Raw genomic sequence first — 19,903 nt, forward strand, 5'->3', positions numbered from 1 at the left:
CACAAAAGATATTAAAATATATTTTTATTATTTTATTTAGGCATTTTCGTGACTACACCTGGACCCTGACCACATCACCTGAAATGAATACGACGGAACAAATTGTGCATTGTCGTTGTCCGAAAAATTCCGTAACATATTTAACAAAACGAGAACCTTCTGAGGATGGCAATGGAGGATATAAATATTTGTTTGCGTGTTCACCGTTGACGGTAAGTTTTCCAATGAAATATAAAAATATCAGTAGCAACGTAGGTTATGGTAAAATTTGCACTGTATTGCAGAGATAGGCCTAGAGAGCGAGATAAATAATAAAAAAAAAAGTTTTCTTACAAATATTCATCCCAAACGTGAATAACAATTCCATGAGAATTTCCACCTCTTTCCTCTTGATATATAATAATAATAGCAACGTAGGTTATGGTACATCAAATTGCATTTCATTGCAGAGATAGGTCTAGAGAGCGAGATAAATAATCAAAAAGTTTTCTTACAAATATTCCCCATCGTGACAACAATTCCATTAGAATTTCCTCATGATATTTTTTGGCGGCAGTGTGTCCACATAAGAAGAACTCAAAATACCAAAATGTTACGAAATTCAATGGAAAATATGACTAAAAGCAAAAAAATTCTTGACATCGAAGTTTACCTTAATATAGAGGAACTATACCAACAAAATGACCGAAAATAACCATGATTTTGAAGTAATCCAAAGTTCTGTGTAATTGAAGGGCTGCATAAAGGCCTTAACATGTTTAGAGTATGTATACAAATCTATTCTTACTTTTGTATTAATTATTTTTATCCTAAAAGTATGCAACACTCTATGACAATTGCGACAAAGTGCTTTTGATTACATTTTATATATTTTTTTAATATTCCATTCATATCCTTTAAACCGATCGGATGTATACGCTTGGAACTTTCCACAATCCAGACTGTCTATTAAATACTAAAATTATAAGAAAATTTGCAGGGAATTCAGAAAAAGTGTTAATTTTTGTCGAAAATAAAATAGGTTTTGTAATATAGCAAGATTGGTGTTATTTTTTTTATGGCACATGTGAAGTATATAAGTTTCCTTTGTTTAGAAACTCACGATGAAACTCGATACTGAATATTTATTCCTTTAATATTTTCCGCAAAAAATAAGTTTTAAGGGAGATTTTGGCTTAAAATGAAAACGTGTCAGATTAGCAGTAAATAAAGTGAACCCATAATTTCCACATGTAATGTATACATTTTGAATATAATTTTCTTGAAACCTATAAAAGCTAAACATATAGTTTATTCTGAGATTTATAGTGTAATTTTGTGTAGAATAGTTCTTGCTCTGAGACTTTCTGCCTAAAATGAAATTTCATGTCACTTTCATGCATTTATTCAAAAAAAAAAAAAAAAAAGGCGAGGAAAGAATTGTTAAAAAAATTTCGAGTATTTTTTTTTTATTTTTTTTTTTGCAGCATTGATGCAAATATTTTTTTGATATCAAATAGAACTAGAGATTTCTTTTCTTTGGATAATAATAGAGAAATTTAATTGAGAGTATTTTTGTCTTTAACGTCATCCTTCTACAAAGATGCTTAATAGGAGAATCTTACATAAATTCGCAGGAAGTACGGTTTTAACCCTAAAATGTGTTTTTGATATTTATGAATTCCTTGCGTTTAGTTAAGATTTAAACTTTTAATGTCTTCTGAGACATATAGTAGAATTTTATGACAAACATTTTTATTGACTATTTTTTAATTGAATGATCCCATTAAAGGGAAGTTTTGAGGATATTTTTAAAAAAAGGACCAAAAAGACTTCAAATTTAAATTCCCGATCAAATTAAACCTTGTATTTTTATCAGCGAGGATTTCAATGATTTTTTTTTTTGAATTTCTAAATAAATATGGAAGAAGGGAAATCTGGTATGTTATATTTCCGTTACTTTGCGGTGTAAACTTTTAAAACGCCGATACACGTGTCGCCCATTTTAGCTCTACTTTAATAATCTACTGAGTTTTCACTGTAATTATTTAAAAAATGGATTTTGTCGCACAATGTTATTGTCGTTTATTCTGTCCATAACTATAATCAAACAAATAATATTTGTTTGTTTTGATTAATTGTTACCTAAAAGTATGCAGCACTTTATGTCAATTGCCACCGAGAGAGTTTTTGATATGCATTTATATATTTATTATATTATATATTATATTAATACAAATAATTAATTCACATAAATATTTAATAAATTGATATATTCCATTCTTATTCATTCATTACAGCGCCTTCGTTGCCAGCGCAAACAACCCTGTAAACTATTTACGGTGCGAAAACGACAAGAGTTTATCGATGAAGTGAATATCAACGCTCTATGCCAATGTCCCAAGGGTCATCATTGTCCCAGTCATCACACACAATCCGGAGTAATTGCTGGTGAAACCTTCCTGGAGGATAATATACAGACATATTCGGGCTATTGTATGGTCAACGACTGAGAGCAGATGTTGTGATGACCCGCCAGCAGCAATCGAACATCATACCATCTATACCTGTTAGAATAGGAAACGCGCGCGCAAGATAATGATTTTTTCTGAGAAAATCGTTACATTGTTGTCATAGACATTGTTTAAGTTGTAGGGATTACGTTTTTTTTTTAATTATTTTTATAAATTAAATTGTTCTAAGTTATTCCAAAAAGAAACACACAAACAGAGAGCTAACATGAAATGAAGAGAACCCCCCCCATTACTAACAAAAACAAATAAATAACATTTTGAACAGGTTCAAAATATTATTTTTTTTAAGTTTAATTTTACCCCTGCTGGAAGAAAAATCTAAAAGTTTTTATTGAATTATTTCTACGACTGAGCCATTAGAGTCTCAATCCTAAAAACAAGAGCATGAAATTCGTAAAGAAACCCACAACACCTACATGTATCTTAACTACATATATAAAAAAAACCAAAATTTCTCTAATTGTAAGCTTTGTTATATAAGTGCTCCAGAGAAAACACAAACACCAATACAAATATTGATATAAATTTTAAACAAACAAGTCTAATTTAACTATAAATATATATTGCAAAAAATACCAACATAAAACAAATATTTATTACTCTTGTACATATATAATTTAATACGATAATATAAATAAACATAATTTATATAAATATAATGCCTACGAAACAAAAAACAAAAACGAAAAAGAAAAACAATGTATAGAAGATAAACAAACTGAATTGTAATTACTAATTAAACAACAACACAACAAATCCGACAAAAAAAAACAAAAACAGCAACAGAATCTTCCGTAAAATATTTACTCCACGAGTGCCAAAATAAACAGAAAATTATTGTAAAAATAAAAAAACACATTCGAATGTATATTTCTATAATTTAGGGGGTTTTGGAATTTGCAATGGTTCATTTTTCGAAAGTGTCAGATAACCATTTCACTTGAAGCGCATTCACAATCTAAATTGTCTGTCTATGAATGTGAAATGTATGTAAGAATGTGTCAATGAAAAGCTAGTGACAAAGTATTTAAATATTTTTTCGAAAAAAAAAAAATAGTTTAGCCGGCATACAAATTGATTTTTTAATTTTTTATTTTGACCCTATACTACTATGGAGGAAGGGTTATAAATAAGGTCCAAGGCCAAAAATTATTCCAGTGACAGCTCATTATATTGTTTGCAAGCGTACAAAAGCATTTTGGTGAGAATTTTCCAGAAAAAAAGTTATTCGTGATGGAATTCAAGCGTGATAGTCTGATTTCTTTATATTTGGCTCGAAAAGCACAGCATTTAGAGTACTGCAGCATTCAAATGTGAATAAATCTTTTGTGTCTTGTACCAACGCTCGTTACTGAAAGCGTACCCATATGTCAAGGAAGTGTACGGAAGAACAGAACGGAAGAACAGCAACATCAGCTGAAATGGTTTGAAAAGTAAAGAAGCGACTTGATCGAAACCCACGTCGCAGTGGCGGAAAAATGGCTCGTGAGCTGAACATATCGCAATATTCCAATCGCAAATATTGAAAAAGGAGCGCAGGAACTTACACCGCCACAGAAAGAAAATAGACTCGAAAGAGCTAAAGAAAGTGGTGAACTGGCGAATTTGGTTTTCTCCGATGAGAAAATATTCGTTGTCCAGCAGTTTGTAAACAAACAAAATGATCGTGATTACTTGCCAAAGAGGTCAACTGAAAATGTGCAACTTCGGTTGGCCACCAGAACTCAAGCATGGGCCATGGTGATCGTGTGGGCCGCCATAACAGCCGATGGTCTAGCTCCGCTCGTATTAATCGACCGTGGCATCAGAATAAATGCCAAATATTATAGCAAAAATATTCTGGAGGGTGTATTAAAGCATTGCGCACGCAACCATTTTGACCGCAGACCTTGGACATTCCTACAGGACTCAGTATCATCGCACTCAGCCCGCGCCACCCAAAATATTTACAAAATGAGGTACCTCGCTCTATTTGCAGCGCACAATGTTCAGCAAAATCTCCGGATACCAATCCGTTGGACTAAAAAATAACAAAGTGTCGATAACCTCAAGCAAGCGCTTCGCCGGAAATGGCCCAAAATACCGCAGAGTAACATTCGGGCAGCGTGTGACGGTTTCATTGTCCATTTGAAGGCCATAATTCGTGAAAAGGTGACCAATTCGAACAAATCCAAACTTATTCTAAAATTTGATGCTATTTCCAACATTTTTTGCTTTCATTCAATAAACTTAAAAAAAAGTAAAAATCATGGCGTTTGACTTTGTTGCAGTTTTTTATCTCATCCTGTATGTTGTATGTGATACATTGTACCGGTTATTTTAATAGAGTCCAATACGGCTTTGAGCAGTCTAAATGTCAAATGGGATATAATTATATATCGGATAAAATATATAATTCATCGTATGTGCCACAATCTTTTCTATTTCGTCAGATACTCTACATTTGGTGTACAAAAAATTGAAATCCGTCGAAGATATGGGTGCTGTATTTATATACGAAACAGGTAATAAATAAATGAACTGTTCGATGTTTTGTCTTTATCAGCCAATATCTGGGACGAGAAATACATGGACATCCTCCTGCAACTATTTTCGTATTTCAGTGTTATTATACCCTCCATCATACTATGGAGGGTATGTTAACTTTGTCATTCCGTTTGTAACTCCTCGAAATACTCATGTCAGACCTAACAAAGTATATATACTCTTGATCAGAGTAAAATTCTAAGTCGATTTAGCGATGTCCGCCTGCCTGCGTCTCTGTCTGTCTGTTGTAATCACGCTATATTTTGAACGAATTGAGATAGAAGGCTAAAATGCACACATTTTTATTTTGTCAGTTGGCAGGTTAAGTTCGTAAATGGGCCATGTAGGTCCACGTTTTCATATAGCCCCCATATAACGGTACCTCCCGGTATTCGGTATTTTGATGATTTCAGCGTAATTACTCAGTTTTTGGTATTTGAAGTTCGAAATGGATACCACAGCCCAAGACAGACATATGCAGGTTCACGTCTTCGTATGGCCCCCATATAACGGTACCTTCCGATAGTCGGTATTTTGACGATATCAACAACCGTATTCACCGGAATCGTTTCAAATTTCGTATTGAAAGATCTTAAAGGCTACTTCAACTTATGCCAAAAAAAAAAAAATCGTAGCCTCCTGATACTCCCTATTTTCGTGATTTTTACGACATTATTCACCGTAATTGTAACAAATTTCGTATTTAAAGTTCGTAATGGGCACTACAGCCTATGACAAAAAATATCCTATGCAGGTCAACGTCTTCGTATAAAGATTTTCAGTTAAGTGATGGTTTCGGAATTTTTTTTTTTTTGAAATTTTTTTAATTTCCTTCGAAACGATGGAAGGTATTAAAATTTCGGCCCGGTCGAAATTAGCTGCTTTTTTACTTGTATTTCAACGTCGAATAGGATGATTGTATTGTGGCCCGGTCCGCGTTGCCGCCCCGTAGTTTTTATCTATTATGCATATTTGTCAAAGTATAATTATTCACAGATATGACTGTTATAAGTGTTCACGTACTGGTCGATTAATTTTTAATTTTTCGCCAAATGAGCAGTAATTTGGAACTTTCTGTATTTTACACACCTCATAATTGAGGGCTGAATGATTTAAGAATAGCCAAAGTTAATTTCTTTTTTAACCCATTAGCACCTTAGATTGTGCATTAGAGTCTACTAACCCCTAATTATGTCGGTCTGTTTGTCCGCCAAAAGGTGGATTTGAGGGGGTACTATTACATGGAGAAAATTCTAAAATTTGTAGATATGTTGAATTTTTTATGTATTTTTAGCCAAATCCTTTGAAATATAGTAAACTCAGGAGATACCTTTATATGGGCACTACTGCGAAACATCGACCTACATTGAAACGCTTATTCACCCCTTATAATCCAAGATGACAGATAGAGGCCAAATCAAAAATAAAGCAGAACAATATAGCATGTCAAACTGAAAATCCGCTTCGTAATTGAGGGCAGACTGATTTCAGAATAGTCAAATTAAATTACTATTTTACACCCATTACCGTAAGATGGGAATTAATTTTATTTGTCATTTAAATTGTAAGTTGGAGACCCCATAAAGTCCATATTTTTCATCATATTATAATTCAATGACGATTTAACAAATATTCGATCCTGTGCTACTTTCTTATATTTTTAATTTGTTCATGTTTTCACAATTTATTTCATACAGATGTACATCCCAAATCTACGTTCCCAACCAATATTCTCTTGGGGGTTACAAATTCAATAGAATACAAAGTGAAAGTGGACTTGGGGATACTCCAATGTGGGGACTTTACTTAAATAAATTCCTATGTGGCAATTATCTGTATGATGGTTCCTTATCCCAGGGTAGCATAAATACAATTGTTTAGCCATCCATCATCCATCAGGTAATAGATGGCAGTCGACATCACAGAAATGCATTGTAAATTTTAGAAAAATATGTTATTCCGATATCAGTTTTGATAGACATGCTCTCAAAAATCTATTCCAGAGCATTTCCATGTACATTGAATCGATAAAAATCAATAACAACTCTTGAAATGTGTCAGCTCTGTCAAATTATAATATAATGCTATATAACATATTTTTCCACTACCAACGTCATCTATTGGAGAAGAGTGAAAATGTAATGTCCCATTTTATTATGTTATATGTCTTTATTATGTCTGTGCTGTTAATTTAATAATTACGCCTAAAGATATGCTACAGTTCATGTGATTGAATGGTTGTTGGCGTTGCTGTCACACGATCTTGGTAATAACCTGCTTGTTAACCTATAGAGTGCACTAATTGTTTACAAAATTTATTTCGTGGATTCTCTTGACAGATTTTCGGAGAATACATCTTCAAAAAGATGAAATTAAAAGATTTCAAACTTTTGGACATCTGAAGGAATATGTGCAACTTTTATGTTTCAAACATATGCGATTTAAACAGATACATCTATTTATTGAGGAAAAAAAGCTTAATAGCCATTTGGACGAGAAAATTGTCATAGATGAGCTGTTAATTTTTGTATTTGTGGTCAGATCAAGTGATGGCGCATTAAAATTTTAAATAATTGAAAATTCAATTAAAAACAACACACAAAAAGCCAAAAAAAAAAAAAAAAAACACGATAACACCTTAAAACACCTAATCCGTACTGACAAGGCGGATGTCCAAATGTAGGTTTTACTTTCAGAAAGTGTGTCGTGTCATGATGCATTTGAAAATCATGATGATTTGGCATTTTGTTATTTAATCTGAACATTTAGAGCGTCAAACAACAATTTTTATACCCTCCACCATACTATGGAGGGTATATTAATTTTGTCATTCCGTTTGTAACTCCTCGAAATACTCACGTCAGACCCAACAAAGTATATATATTCTTGATCAGCGTAAAATTCTAAGACGATTTAGCCATGTCCGTCTGTCTGTCTGTGTGTCTGTCTGTCTGTCTGTCCGTCTGTCTGCAGGTTAAGTTCGTAAATGGGTCATGTAGGTCCAAGTTTTCATATAGTCCCCATATAACGGTACCTCTCAATATTCGGTATTTTGATGATTTTAGCGACATTATTCACCGAAATTGTTTCAAATTTGGCACTTGAAATTCGTAATGGATACTACAGCCTAAGACAGAAAATTATCTGTGAAGGTCCACGTCTTCGTATAGCCCCCATATAACGGTACCCCCCGATATTCGGTATTTTGATGATTTTAGCGACATTATTTAACGGAACCGTTCCAAATTTGGTATTTGAAGTTCGTAATAGATACTGCAGCAGAAAACAGAAAATGAACCATGTAGGTCCACGTCTTCGTATAGGCCCCACATACCGTACCCCCCGATATTCGGTATTTTGATGATTTTAGCGACATTATTTACCGGAATTGTTTTAAATTTCGCATTTGAAGTTCGTAATGGATACTTCAGCCCATGCCAGAAAATTGTCTGTGCAGGTCCACGTCTTCGTATAGCCCCCATATAACGGTACCCCCTATATTCGGTATTTTGATGATTTTAGCTACATTATAAACAAATTTTTCTTCAAGTTTCGCATTTAAATGTTGTAATAACTTATGACAAAAGTTGCCTATGCAGGTATACGTCGTCGTATAGACATTCGGTATTTTTAAGATTTTAACAGAATTTTTAAAGGATTTTTTTTTTATTTTATTTATTTATTTATTTTATTTTTTTTGGAAATTGCCAAATTTGTACCAAATGGTGGAGGGTATTAAAAGTTCGGCCCGGCCGAACTTACAGCTTTTTTACTTGTTTTGTATGAAATTTCCCCTCTCATCAATTGAATTATTTACATTTGTAATTTTTATTGTTAATTTATAAATTTGTAGGCGAACTGAAGTAATTTTTGTATGATACAATGGCATGAATAATTTTTATAGGTGTTACGCGTTGAAGAGAGATAATTGAATGTAAGATTTTCCCTGAAATTACTCCCCCAAAAATAAGATTACATTGTTAAAGAAAACAATTTTGAGTAGCCAATAGAGCAGTATGTATTCGGGAAATATGTGTGTGAAATAATTTACCTGTAGCAGACAATTTTATGAAAGCATAAAACACGAAACATACCTACAAAGAAAGAGAGAAAGAAACATCATTACAGATATGCATATACACACACATATATAGGTGATTTAAAGTTTAAAAAATAGATATAACTTTTTTAAAGAATATTAAAAATTTTAAAATTTTTTTGACAATTATTGTTGACCTTTGGACTTTTTATCTTTTAAAAATTAATTTTGCCGCGAGGTCAGGTGAAAATAAAAACAAACTTTTTATTTCTGTTTTTTATTTTTCCGATATTTCGACCACAATCATCATCAGGAAGTTGACTTAAAAAGACAATAACGAGAATGTCTACATAAGTATATTAGCAAACAATTAAAAAAAATACAACAAATAAAAAAATATCAATCGGTTTTACCGACAAATCTATACCCTCAGCCAATTTTCGATTATATAAATGTATTTTGACTTCTGTTTGATTATTCAAATTGTTCACCCTCTATGAAATAGGTTTTGAAGGAATGGGCGATTATTGTCCATTTCGTATCGGACCTAAATAAATATGATATCAATTTTGCAATGTGCCAGTTTTGGACTATATTGGTTAGTTCCTTCACTTTATATGAGATATCTTATAAGTTTTAGAAAATGTTAAAATGTAAGTGAGGTACTAGATATAGTCGACTGAAGTATTACATTTGCATACCTCATCTAATACGGTTAAAAATATTGGTATGGACAATTACAAGAAAATCGAGCATTTATATTCAATTTTATGATTTCGCATAATTCCATATTCATCTCAGGTTTCTGGTTGAGAAAAATATTTACATATAGCAAGTTGTCAAGAATCGCTGACTTGTTTCGCAAGTTATGACAGATAAAAGTATTAAAAATTGTGACTCTTTCTTGGTGAGGTACTAGGGGTTCGCAGATATATATTTAATCTACACAACAGATCTTGTGTAAGCAAAATTGATTGTCCGTGTGACATGTGAAGAGAGTTGTGATGCTTATTTCGGTTTCTTTGAGCGTTTTGTTTTTAAAAATCTTGAACCCTATATGGGAGAGGTACCAGAATAAATGGTCCGATCCCTCCCATCTTTATAACAGATCTTGTGTTTATGGTAATATTGAAATGTACCATCGGATGTATGGATGAATGGAATCGGATGTTCATTTCGCATTTTATGAGCATCATGGATATTCAAAATTTTGACCCAGAACGGGTGGACCGATATCCCATCTTCTACATCTACAGCAAATCTTGTGTTAGTAGCAATAATGTGATGCGTGAAATATAAAGAGAACCGGATGCTTATTTCAGATTCTAATATTGTTTTGGTTATTTGAAAACTTTGCATGTGCGAAATTTGAAGAGAGTTGAATTCTTATTTCGCTTTCTTTGTGCGCCTTGTTTTTCAAAAACTTGAACCGTATGTGGGGAAGGTACCATAAAAAATGGTCCGATCTCTACCATCTTTATAACAGATCTTGTGCTGATAAAAATATTTAGATGTGCTAAGTCTGAATGGAATCGAATGTTAATTTCGCGCTCTCTGAGCTTCATGGATATGTGGAAAATGTTGACCCTTTGGTGGGGAAGGTACCAGAAGAAGTGGACCGATATATCCCTTCTTCGCCGCAGCCTTTGGGTTAATACAAATATTGTGTTGTGTGTAATATAAAGACCGCCCCTGTGGGGGAGGTACACACCCCCCCCCCCCCCTCCACGTATCCCTGATGGAAATATTAAGGAAAGATTTGCAGAGTTGGCATAAAATCGGTTCGTCTTTTATCTTTATGTTTAATGCACATATATATATTTTTTGAAAATTTCGACCTTTTGTGGGGGGTAGTACCAGAGGGAGTGGGGCGATATTGTCCATCTCCGAACTCGATTTAAATTTGATCGATCCTTTCCAAAGCCCTATTTCGTAGATATATTAATATATGATCCTCATATTGCTCAATGGTTCTTTTCCCTTAGAACACGGGCATTTGCCTGCCTTAGGTTATATAGTAGGGATATAAAACCCGTAAATCGCAGCGTATCATATAGGTCGTATTAAAAAGAAAAGCCAATTACGAAAAGTCCATTTTGCGATTTTTACCGCAGATAGGAGTTGACATCGAATTAAAAGCTTTGTAATACCGACATTCGATTAAACGAGAGATCTAAAAATACCATCAAAAATTCGAATGCTTAACCGGATATTGGATATTGCCTAAAAATCGAAAATCTTGAATTTAGAAAGATGGTAAATGCCAATGAGTGCGTATTTGATAAAGTAGGGCTTTAGAAGAAAAAAAAAAATAAAACAGCAGCTGCACCATTTTAAAGGGCCTTAATAAGTTCCGTCGAAAAATACTGTTATATGTAGGCCATATGAAGACGTGGATCTACATAGACAATTTTCCGTCATAAGTCAAAACGAAATTTGAAACAATTACGGTGAAAAATGTCACTACAAGTTAAAAAGTATCAGTCGGTATTGCCGCCAGATATATACCCTCAGCCTATATTCGATTATTTAAATGTATTTTGACTAGTGTTAAGATTATTCAAACGTTTGACCCTCCATGGAGCAGGTCCCGAAGGAATGGGCCAATATTGCCGATTTCCTATCCGACCCAAAAATATGATATAAATATTGCGACAGATGTGCCAAGTCTGAATGGAATCCGATGTTAATTTGGCGTTTTATGAGCTTCCTGGGTACTCAAAATTTCAATATTTTGTGGGGGAGGTACCAGAAGGAGGGGACCGATGTATTCCCCCTTCACACCAGACCATGGGTTAATACAAATGGATATGCAAAGTTAGAGCAAAATCGGATTATCGTTTTTCTTTCTGTGCAAAAAAATATATTTTTTGAAAATTTCGACCTTTTGTGGGGGAGGTACTAGAAGGAGAGGACCGATATTGCCCATCTCCGAACTCGATCTAAGTTTGACAAAAATATTACGATGTACTCAATTTGTACAAAATCGGATTCTCCCTTCGAGAGTTATAGTGCGTACCAGCCAGACAGACAGAGAGACGGACGGACGGACCTCGCTAGATCGAAAAAAAAGTGTTCCGAAACGGATTTGGTCCAAAGAGACCTAGGGTCTAAAACCGTTATTTCGACTAGACACGTTTTGGCCGTATCAAATGATATATACCCTCTGTAGCCATATGGCTGAGGGTATAAAAATCATTAAAATACGAAATATCGGAAGGTATCGTTAGATGGGGCTATACGAGGACGTGATCCTCCATACACAATTTTTTGTCATATGCTGTAGTACCCATTACGAACTTTATATACGAAATTTGAAACAATTCCGGTAAAAAATTTCCTTAAAGGATCAAAAATTTGCCCTTATACGATGGTACCCTACGTTATATAAGGGCCATTCGATATCGTGGACCTATATAGACATTTCTCTACCAGGAGTACTCAGAAGGAACTCCTTGTGTGGATTTTCAGATAATTCCATTGAAAAATATGGCTACAATTATCAAAAAACCCGAACATCGGGGATGACGTTATATGGGGGTTATACGATATCGGGGACCACTTTAGCCCATATTCGAGCTTGACCTGCCTGAAGGCAATAGACTGACCTGTGCAACATTTTAGCTTCTTATATTAATTCGTTTTGACTCTAGCGTGATTACAACAGACGCACAAACGGTCAGACAGTTATGGCTAAAACGACTTAGAATTTTACGCTGATCAAGAATATATACACTTTGTTTGTTTTAAAATGGTTACTACGATGAGTTACAAACGGAATGACGAACTTAATATACCCTCCATACTATGTATGGTGGGGGGTATACACATTTCGGAAGGGTATTTATAGTAAGGTAAGTTCATAACCCAAGGCCATAAATATCCAAACGACATTAATATGAAATAGAAAGAAAGAGAAACAAAACACTTTTTTTAACAATTAAATAATGCCTAGTTTATATTATTTAATATAATAATAAAAATTTAATCATTCATCCCACACGGAAACGCCATAACAGTACTCCCTGTCCCATGCCGTGTATTTCGAGTGGAATTGTAAAACAATTGATGTTTCTTTGCCATCCAGAAATTCCTCTACCTTTTTGGCAGCTTCTATTTGTCTCTGAACTTCATTGAGCTTAAGGAGATTCCTAAAACGCTCACTTAATGCTATTAGCTCGTTATCATTGGTGTCGTTTATTTCGTGCAAAACCCTGGGTGCCAAAATCATGAGAACATCAGTGATGCCACATTTGTTGTTGAATTTATTAACTCTTGCCATGAAGTGCTTCAGTGTGTCGTCTAGCTTTTGATATTTGTTATTGTTTTTCAATCCCTTGTTATTGCTGTTGTTGTTGATGTATTGGAAAATGTTGTCAGCTTCTTCGTTTATGGATGCAGCTCGATGATCATAGGTTAATTTAGTATTGTGAATGTAATAATCCACCACCTCATTGACATCGTTGAAAGCTGGAGAATGTGTGGGTAAAGATGGCAGTGGTCCACATATAAGCGTCTGTAAATTGAGTTTTATATAGAATTATTGGACTGTTTTGCTCAAATTGTTGGAGTTCATGAATGATGAACTCTTTTTAAAACAGGTTAAAAAGTATTAGGAGGGTTGATATAAATTTTGAAAAAACAAAAACAAGTTAAAAAGTATTACTCGGGGTTGACGACAGATTTATACCCTCAGCCAATGTTCAATTGTTTAAATATATTCTGACTTCCGTTATAATTATTCAAATTGTTGACCCTCTTTGGAGTAGATTTCGAAGGAATGGGCCAATATTGTCCGTTACCAATCGGACCTAAATAAATATGATATATATATTGCGATGTACCAGGTTCAGACTACTGCTTCGCTTTATAGGAGATATATGATAATTTTAGAAAATGTTAAATATGCGTGAGGCAGCAGATATAGTCGACCGAATTTTTCACATTTCATCTGATACAGATACAAATATTGGTATGGACAAAATTACAAGAACAGCGAACATTTATATCCAAATTTATGCAAAATTATGAATTCCGTATTCATCTCAGGTTTCTGATTAAGAGAAATGTTTAGATACAGCAAGTTGTTAAGAATCGCTGACTTTTTTCACAAGTTATGACAAATAAGAGTATTGAAAATTGTAACCCTTTGTGGGTGAAGTACCAGAAGGGGTTCGCAGATATATATCTGAATGGAATCGGATGTTAATTTAGCGTTTCATGGGCTTCATGGATATTCAAAATTTTGACCCTTTGTGGGTGATACATTCCATCTTCACACCAGACCTTGGATTAATAAAAATATTGTGATATGTGTACTTTGAAGACAATCGGACTCTTACATCACATTTTATAAGAGTTATAATTATTCCAAATTTTGACCCTTTGTGGGCAAGGTACTTGATGGAGTGGGCCGATATTGTCTATTTCGCACCTGATTGAATGTTATCGTGCGCACCAGCCAGATAGGCGGACAGACCGACGAACATCGCTATATCAACTCCAAATGTCCTGAAACGGATTTGTTCCATAGAGACTTACGCTCCAAAGATAACGTGAATTCCATTGAATTAAGATAATTAACAACATATTTCTCGACAAAATAATACAAGATATACATAAGTATACCTTCTGAATATAAAAAGAGGTAATATATATATTAATTTTCTCCTTCATTATTATTATTTTTCATGCATTTAATTATTTATTTATTTCTTTTTGAAAACGCTTTGAGGTCACAATTTTGCCGCTGTTTTAAGTTAATGCATAATTGATTTTCTCACAGACGAATGATTACAGCAAAACTATATCTCTCTTTCCACCTCTCTATCTATGGGAGGAGGCAGCTTACCTTGGCCAATGTGACGACGATGAAAACTATCCATCCGCTTTTGTTTAGTATTCCCATCTTAATAAGTCCGCTGCGTTCGAGACACTGTCACAATTTTACTTCCGGACAGACGGTCTTTAATCAACTACTAATCTGAGCTACAATTGAGACCCAGGGATGGATAGTAATATTATTAAAGATGTACTATTAATATTACAATTTCTACAACATATTATTCTTAAAAGAAATAAGTAGATCGTCCTCTATATCTTTGCATTTTTGGACAATAAATTTGGCCCAAAATCCACCTTAGTGCTGTAGAATTGACTGCTATAATCTCTTCATTTTTATGATTTTATCTTGGCCCTAAAATATTTCGAATAGCATGCATCCATCCCTGATCTGTTGTTTTTCATTGAATTGTAGGAGAGTCATACAAAAATATTTCTCTTTTTTAGTAGTTTTTAATGGCTCTTTTTTGCTTTTGTATGGAGAGTGTTCTATTTTGAGTTACACATTTTAATTGACCCTAGATCGAGTCTTTCTTCCAGATGAGCGATAAGAATAATTAGAGCACACTGGAGGAAAGGGGGGAAAAAACTAGAGAGAAATATAAAATTTATGCATTCGTGAAATATTTCAAGCAATCCTATATCATACACACATATTTATTTATCTTTACAGATTTTAAATATATTGTGTACACAATAAATAGGCCATTGGGCAACATGTGGCTAAATACAGGGTGAGATAAAAATAAAACTACAACAAAGTCTAACGCCATAATTTAAATTTTTTTTTTTTTAATTTTAATGTCGGAAATATCATCAAATTTTAAAATAAGTTTAGATTTGTTCGAATTGGTCACCTTTGGCACGAATTATGGCCTTCACGGCCAATGAAACCGTCACACGCTGCCCGAATGTTGCTCTGCAATATTTTGGTCCATTCCCGGCGAAGCGCTTGCTTGAAGTGATCGACACTTTGGAATTTTTTAGTGCCAACCTTGCTTTCCAAAATACTCCAGACACAATAGTCCAACAGATTGGTATCCGGAGATTTTGGTGGCCATTGTGTGCTGAAAATGAAGCGAGGAACCTCATTTTGTAACCATTCTTGGGTGGCGCGCGCTGAGTCCTGTTGGAATGTCCAAGGTCGGCGGCCAAAATGTTTGCGTACCCAAGGCTTTAATACATCCTCCAGAATATTTTCCCGATAATATTCAGCATTTATTCTGATGCCACGGTCGATTAATACGAGCAGAGATCGACCATCGGCTGTTATGGCGGCCCACACGATAACCATGGCCGGCGCTTGAGTTCTGGTGGCCAACCAAAGGTGTACATTTTCAGCTGACCTCTTTGGCAAGTAAACGCGATCATTTTGTTTGCTTACAAACAGCTGGACAACGAATGTTTTCTCATCGGAGAAACCCAAATTCGACAGTTCACCAATTTCGGCCAAGTCTATTTTCTTTCGTTTACGGTGTATGTTCTTGCACTTTTTGGAATTTTAATGGCTTTACCCCGAGCTCATTTTTCAATATTTGCCGAATGGAATATTGCGATATGTTCAGCTCATGAGCCATTTTGCGGCCACTGCAACGCGGGTTTCGATCCAGTCGCTCCTTTACTTTTCGAACCATTTCTGCTGATTTTGCAGTTTTCTTCCGTCCACTTCCTTGACGTCGGGCTACGCTACCAGTATCACGGTAACAAAAGATTTATTCACATTTAAATACTGGACTGTTCGAACGTTAGCCACTTGTGGTTTTCCAGCCAAATATAAAGAAATCACACTATCACGCTTAAATTCCATCACGAATAACTTTTTTTCTGGAAAATTCTCACCAAAATACTTTTGTACGCTTGTAAACAATATAATGAGCTGTCACTGGGATAATTTTTTTACAGCTATTGGACGAGTGGCTTAGAAATGACAGCAGTCTGAAGTTGGTTGCAGGTTTTTCATCTCACCCTGTATAGTCCAATGTCTGATGACCCTTTGATATTCGTATCGCCCCACCAAAAAAGACACAATTTTGAATACCAATAACTGCCATAAAATGAGAAATCAGTGTCCGATTTTCCCTAAACTTCATATATTCTAATAAGACAGCATTTGATCTCGGATGAAGCTGTGATTTTTCCGTCCACTATTTTGTGGTTCCAAACTTATTTGATGACTATCGGTACATTTCTTACAAAGATTTGTATAATCATAACTCTCAGAAAATGCGAAATTTTTAATCTGGGGCTTGATTCTTGATCTATGAAAGTATGAAATTGTAAATACTTCCTTAATATAATTTGTCATTTCAGTTTTTTATAAATAATTTCATTTTATATATTCATAAAACTAAGGCCCAGTTTTCTTTAAATATTTTTTCGAACATCAAATTGCTATAAAATATTTCTTCTAACATTAAATTTAGGGAAAAATGGAATATGTATGTCCCATTTTTATGGTATGCCCCACCCCAAAAAGGGTATTTATAAATCAGTGGTCAGACTCAAACTTTCTAACTTGTTTATACAATATTTTGTAATTTGTCCTTTTGGTTTGATCATTTTTGTTTAAATTTTTAAATATATTTTATGTTCAGTCCGTAAAGATTAATCAATCACATATGTCACTATGGTGATGTACGTAGAAGACACCTAAGGTTATCTATTGAATTTAATTGCCAAGAAATGCAATGCAATAAAATTTTTGACAAAAAAGAAAACAAAAGCCGATAACTAAGACATGGACTAGATCGAAACAAAAGAAAATAAATCAGTTGATATTTGAAGAACACATCACAAAACATTCATTCTAAGAACGGACAAAATAAAAATAATACAAATGAGTACTATATCTCTACTGATTGTTACACTACTAAGCGTACAGGTATGTTGAGTAAATTGTAGGCAGAAGTAAAAGAATAATGAGTGTCTTACACAGTGTATTGCCGCACCAGCCGGAACCACGCCCACAACTACGGACGAGCTAGTCGATTATGTTTTGACCAATAAATACTATTATTTTGATGCCAAAGCCCCAGCTTTGGAAGCTGAATTGGAAGAAATGCTAAGAGAAATCTACAGTGCCAAGGAACAGCATGCCAATGACCCTGAGAAATTGAAAATCTACGAGGCGGCCCAACATTTTGGAGAAAAATACTTGGAAATGTTCAGACGTCACAAATATCAGTGTGGTGTGAAAAATGTATTCCATTTCATGTCACCCGCTGTGACTCGCATCATTTTGGCTACTGAAAATGTGGACATAGCCATACATTGGCATAATCACTTTAAAATGTTCAGCGATGAAATGAAAAACTATGAGAAGAGAGTAGAAGAAATACATGACGCCATCGAGGAGTTTGCCGGGGGAAATCGCAGTGTTAAAAAGGAATATCATGACAAATACACGGCCATGGTAAATAACAAATGTGATCTGAAGGTCTTTATGAATGAAATTCATTAGAGGAAGATGAAATTTTTGGTTATGTTTGGAATATTATAAAATGAGGTATGTCAATAAACCGCTGGGCAACGAGGGTCTTGTTTTTAAATTACGGCTGCAGTATTGTTTTAATCTTTTTTGAAAATTGGTTATTCATTAGTAAAACTGACCAATGTAGGAAATACAATTTGAAGAATAAATATTTTGTTGGCGCCCATTAATTCAAGCATGTGCTTTGCACAAACTTGCTTTTTTAAACATTTCACAGTTGCATTATCACCAAATAAGACTGGTCGCTTTATCATCCGGAAAACGAAAAGTTTAATGCTCGATGTGTTTACATAAATTTTTAAGAATCATTTTGGAAAAATGTTCTTATTTTTCTTTCTCCAGATTTTTTTATACCCTCCGTCATATTGGTAGAGAGAGTATACAGGGTTAGATGAAAAAACTGCAACCAACTTCAGACGGCTGACATTTTTAAACCACTCGTCCGACAGCTGTTAAAATTATACCAGTGACAGCTGATTATATTGTTTACAATCGTAAAAAAAGCATTTTGGTGAGAATTTTCCAGAAAAAAGTTATTCGTGATGGAATTTAAGCGTGATAGTGTGATTTCTTTATATTTCGCTGGTAAAGCACAAGTGGCTATCGTTAGACTAGTCCAGCATTTAAATGTGAATAAATCATTTGTGTCTCGTACCATCGCTCGTTACCGTGATACTGGTAGCGTAAACCGACGTCAAGGAAGTGGACGGAAGAAAACAGCAACATCAGCGGAAATGGTTCGAAAAGTAAAGAAACGACTTGATCGAAACCCGCGTCGCAGTGGCTTTAGAATATATGCCGAATATTATCGCATGCAAATAATTTGGCGGCAGACCTTGGACATTCCAACAGGACTCCACCCAAGAATGGTTACAAAATGAGGTTCCTCGCTTCATTTCCAGCGCACAATGGCCACAAAAATCTCCGGATACCAATATGTTGGACTATTATGTCTGGAGTATTTTGGAAAGCACGGTTGGCACTAAAAAGTATCAAAGTGTCGATCGTCGAATGGGCCAAAATACCGCAGAGCAACATTCGGACAGCGTGTGACGGTTTGATTGGCCGTTTGAAGACCATAATTCGTGCCAAAGGTGACCAATCCGAACAAATCTAAACTTATTCTAAAATTTGATGTTATTTCCGACATGTTTTGCTTTCAATTAAATAAAATTAAAAAAAAAATATGGCGCTTGACTTTGTTGCAGTTTCTTACCCTGTATATCATTTGATACGGCCAAAACGTTCCTAATCGAAATAACGATTTTAGACCCTAGATCTCTCTGGACAAAATCCGTTTCAGGACATTTGCAGTCGCTCTAGTGATGTCCGTACGTCCGTCTGTCTCGCTGACTGGCTGATGCGCACGATAACTCTCGCAGGGAGTATCCGATTTGGTGATATAAAAGTCCGATTGTCTTCAAATTACACACATCACAACATTTTTATCAACCCAAGGTGTGAATATGGAATATATCACTCCACTCCTTCGAA

The 19,903-nt window shown here is 34.6% G+C and overlaps 4 protein-coding genes across 6 annotated transcripts in view; 2 read left to right on the forward strand and 2 right to left on the reverse strand.

The window, feature by feature from the left end:
* Nucleotides 1–3,374, forward strand: part of argos (protein giant-lens-like) — a 53,500-nt gene extending 50,126 nt beyond the window's left edge. For 2 of the 3 annotated variants that reach the window (XM_020036126.2, XM_059124390.1), the window contains exons 4-5: nucleotides 41–212; nucleotides 2,280–3,374. In XM_020036126.2, coding sequence (XP_019891685.1) covers nucleotides 41–212; nucleotides 2,280–2,492 — 385 coding nt within the window. In that variant the 3' untranslated portion in view covers nucleotides 2,493–3,374. 3 annotated transcript variants of the gene reach the window in all.
* The window catches only part of LOC101892759 (elongation factor-like GTPase 1), a 432,356-nt gene that overhangs the window by 133,655 nt on the left and 278,798 nt on the right, over nucleotides 1–19,903 (reverse strand). The gene's annotated exons all lie outside the window — the stretch shown is intronic.
* LOC101894540 (uncharacterized) lies at nucleotides 13,052–15,063 on the reverse strand. The gene is made up of 2 exons (XM_005181688.4): nucleotides 14,930–15,063; nucleotides 13,052–13,594 (listed from the first exon to the last, which is right to left on the reverse strand). Exons 1-2 carry the CDS (start codon nucleotides 14,984–14,986, stop codon nucleotides 13,067–13,069), a joined length of 585 nt encoding a protein of 194 aa, XP_005181745.1. The 5' UTR covers nucleotides 14,987–15,063; the 3' UTR covers nucleotides 13,052–13,066.
* On the forward strand, nucleotides 17,643–18,575 carry LOC101894378 (uncharacterized). Its single transcript, XM_005181687.4, has 2 exons — nucleotides 17,643–17,800; nucleotides 17,855–18,575. Exons 1-2 carry the CDS (start codon nucleotides 17,756–17,758, stop codon nucleotides 18,377–18,379), a joined length of 570 nt encoding a protein of 189 aa, XP_005181744.1. The 5' UTR covers nucleotides 17,643–17,755; the 3' UTR covers nucleotides 18,380–18,575.

Source organism: Musca domestica, unplaced genomic scaffold (genome assembly GCF_030504385.1).
Source record: "Musca domestica strain aabys unplaced genomic scaffold, Musca_domestica.polishedcontigs.V.1.1 29, whole genome shotgun sequence".
NCBI classification, from domain to species: Eukaryota; Metazoa; Arthropoda; class Insecta; order Diptera; family Muscidae; genus Musca; species Musca domestica.

What these genes read in the sequence shown, in the direction of transcription:
- LOC101894378 (XM_005181687.4), top strand. Translation starts at nt 17,756, where the DNA reads ATGAGTACTATATCTCTACTGATTGTTACACTACTAAGCGTACAG. An exon ending in TTACACTACTAAGCGTACAG is followed by an intron (nt 17,801 to 17,854) that starts GTATGTTGAGTA and finishes TGTCTTACACAG; the next exon opens with TGTATTGCCGCACCAGCCGG.
- LOC101894540 (XM_005181688.4), bottom strand. Translation starts at nt 14,986, where the DNA reads ATGGGAATACTAAACAAAAGCGGATGGATAGTTTTCATCGTCGTCACA. An exon ending in TCGTCGTCACATTGGCCAAG is followed by an intron (nt 13,595 to 14,929) that starts GTAAGCTGCCTC and finishes CTCAATTTACAG; the next exon opens with ACGCTTATATGTGGACCACT.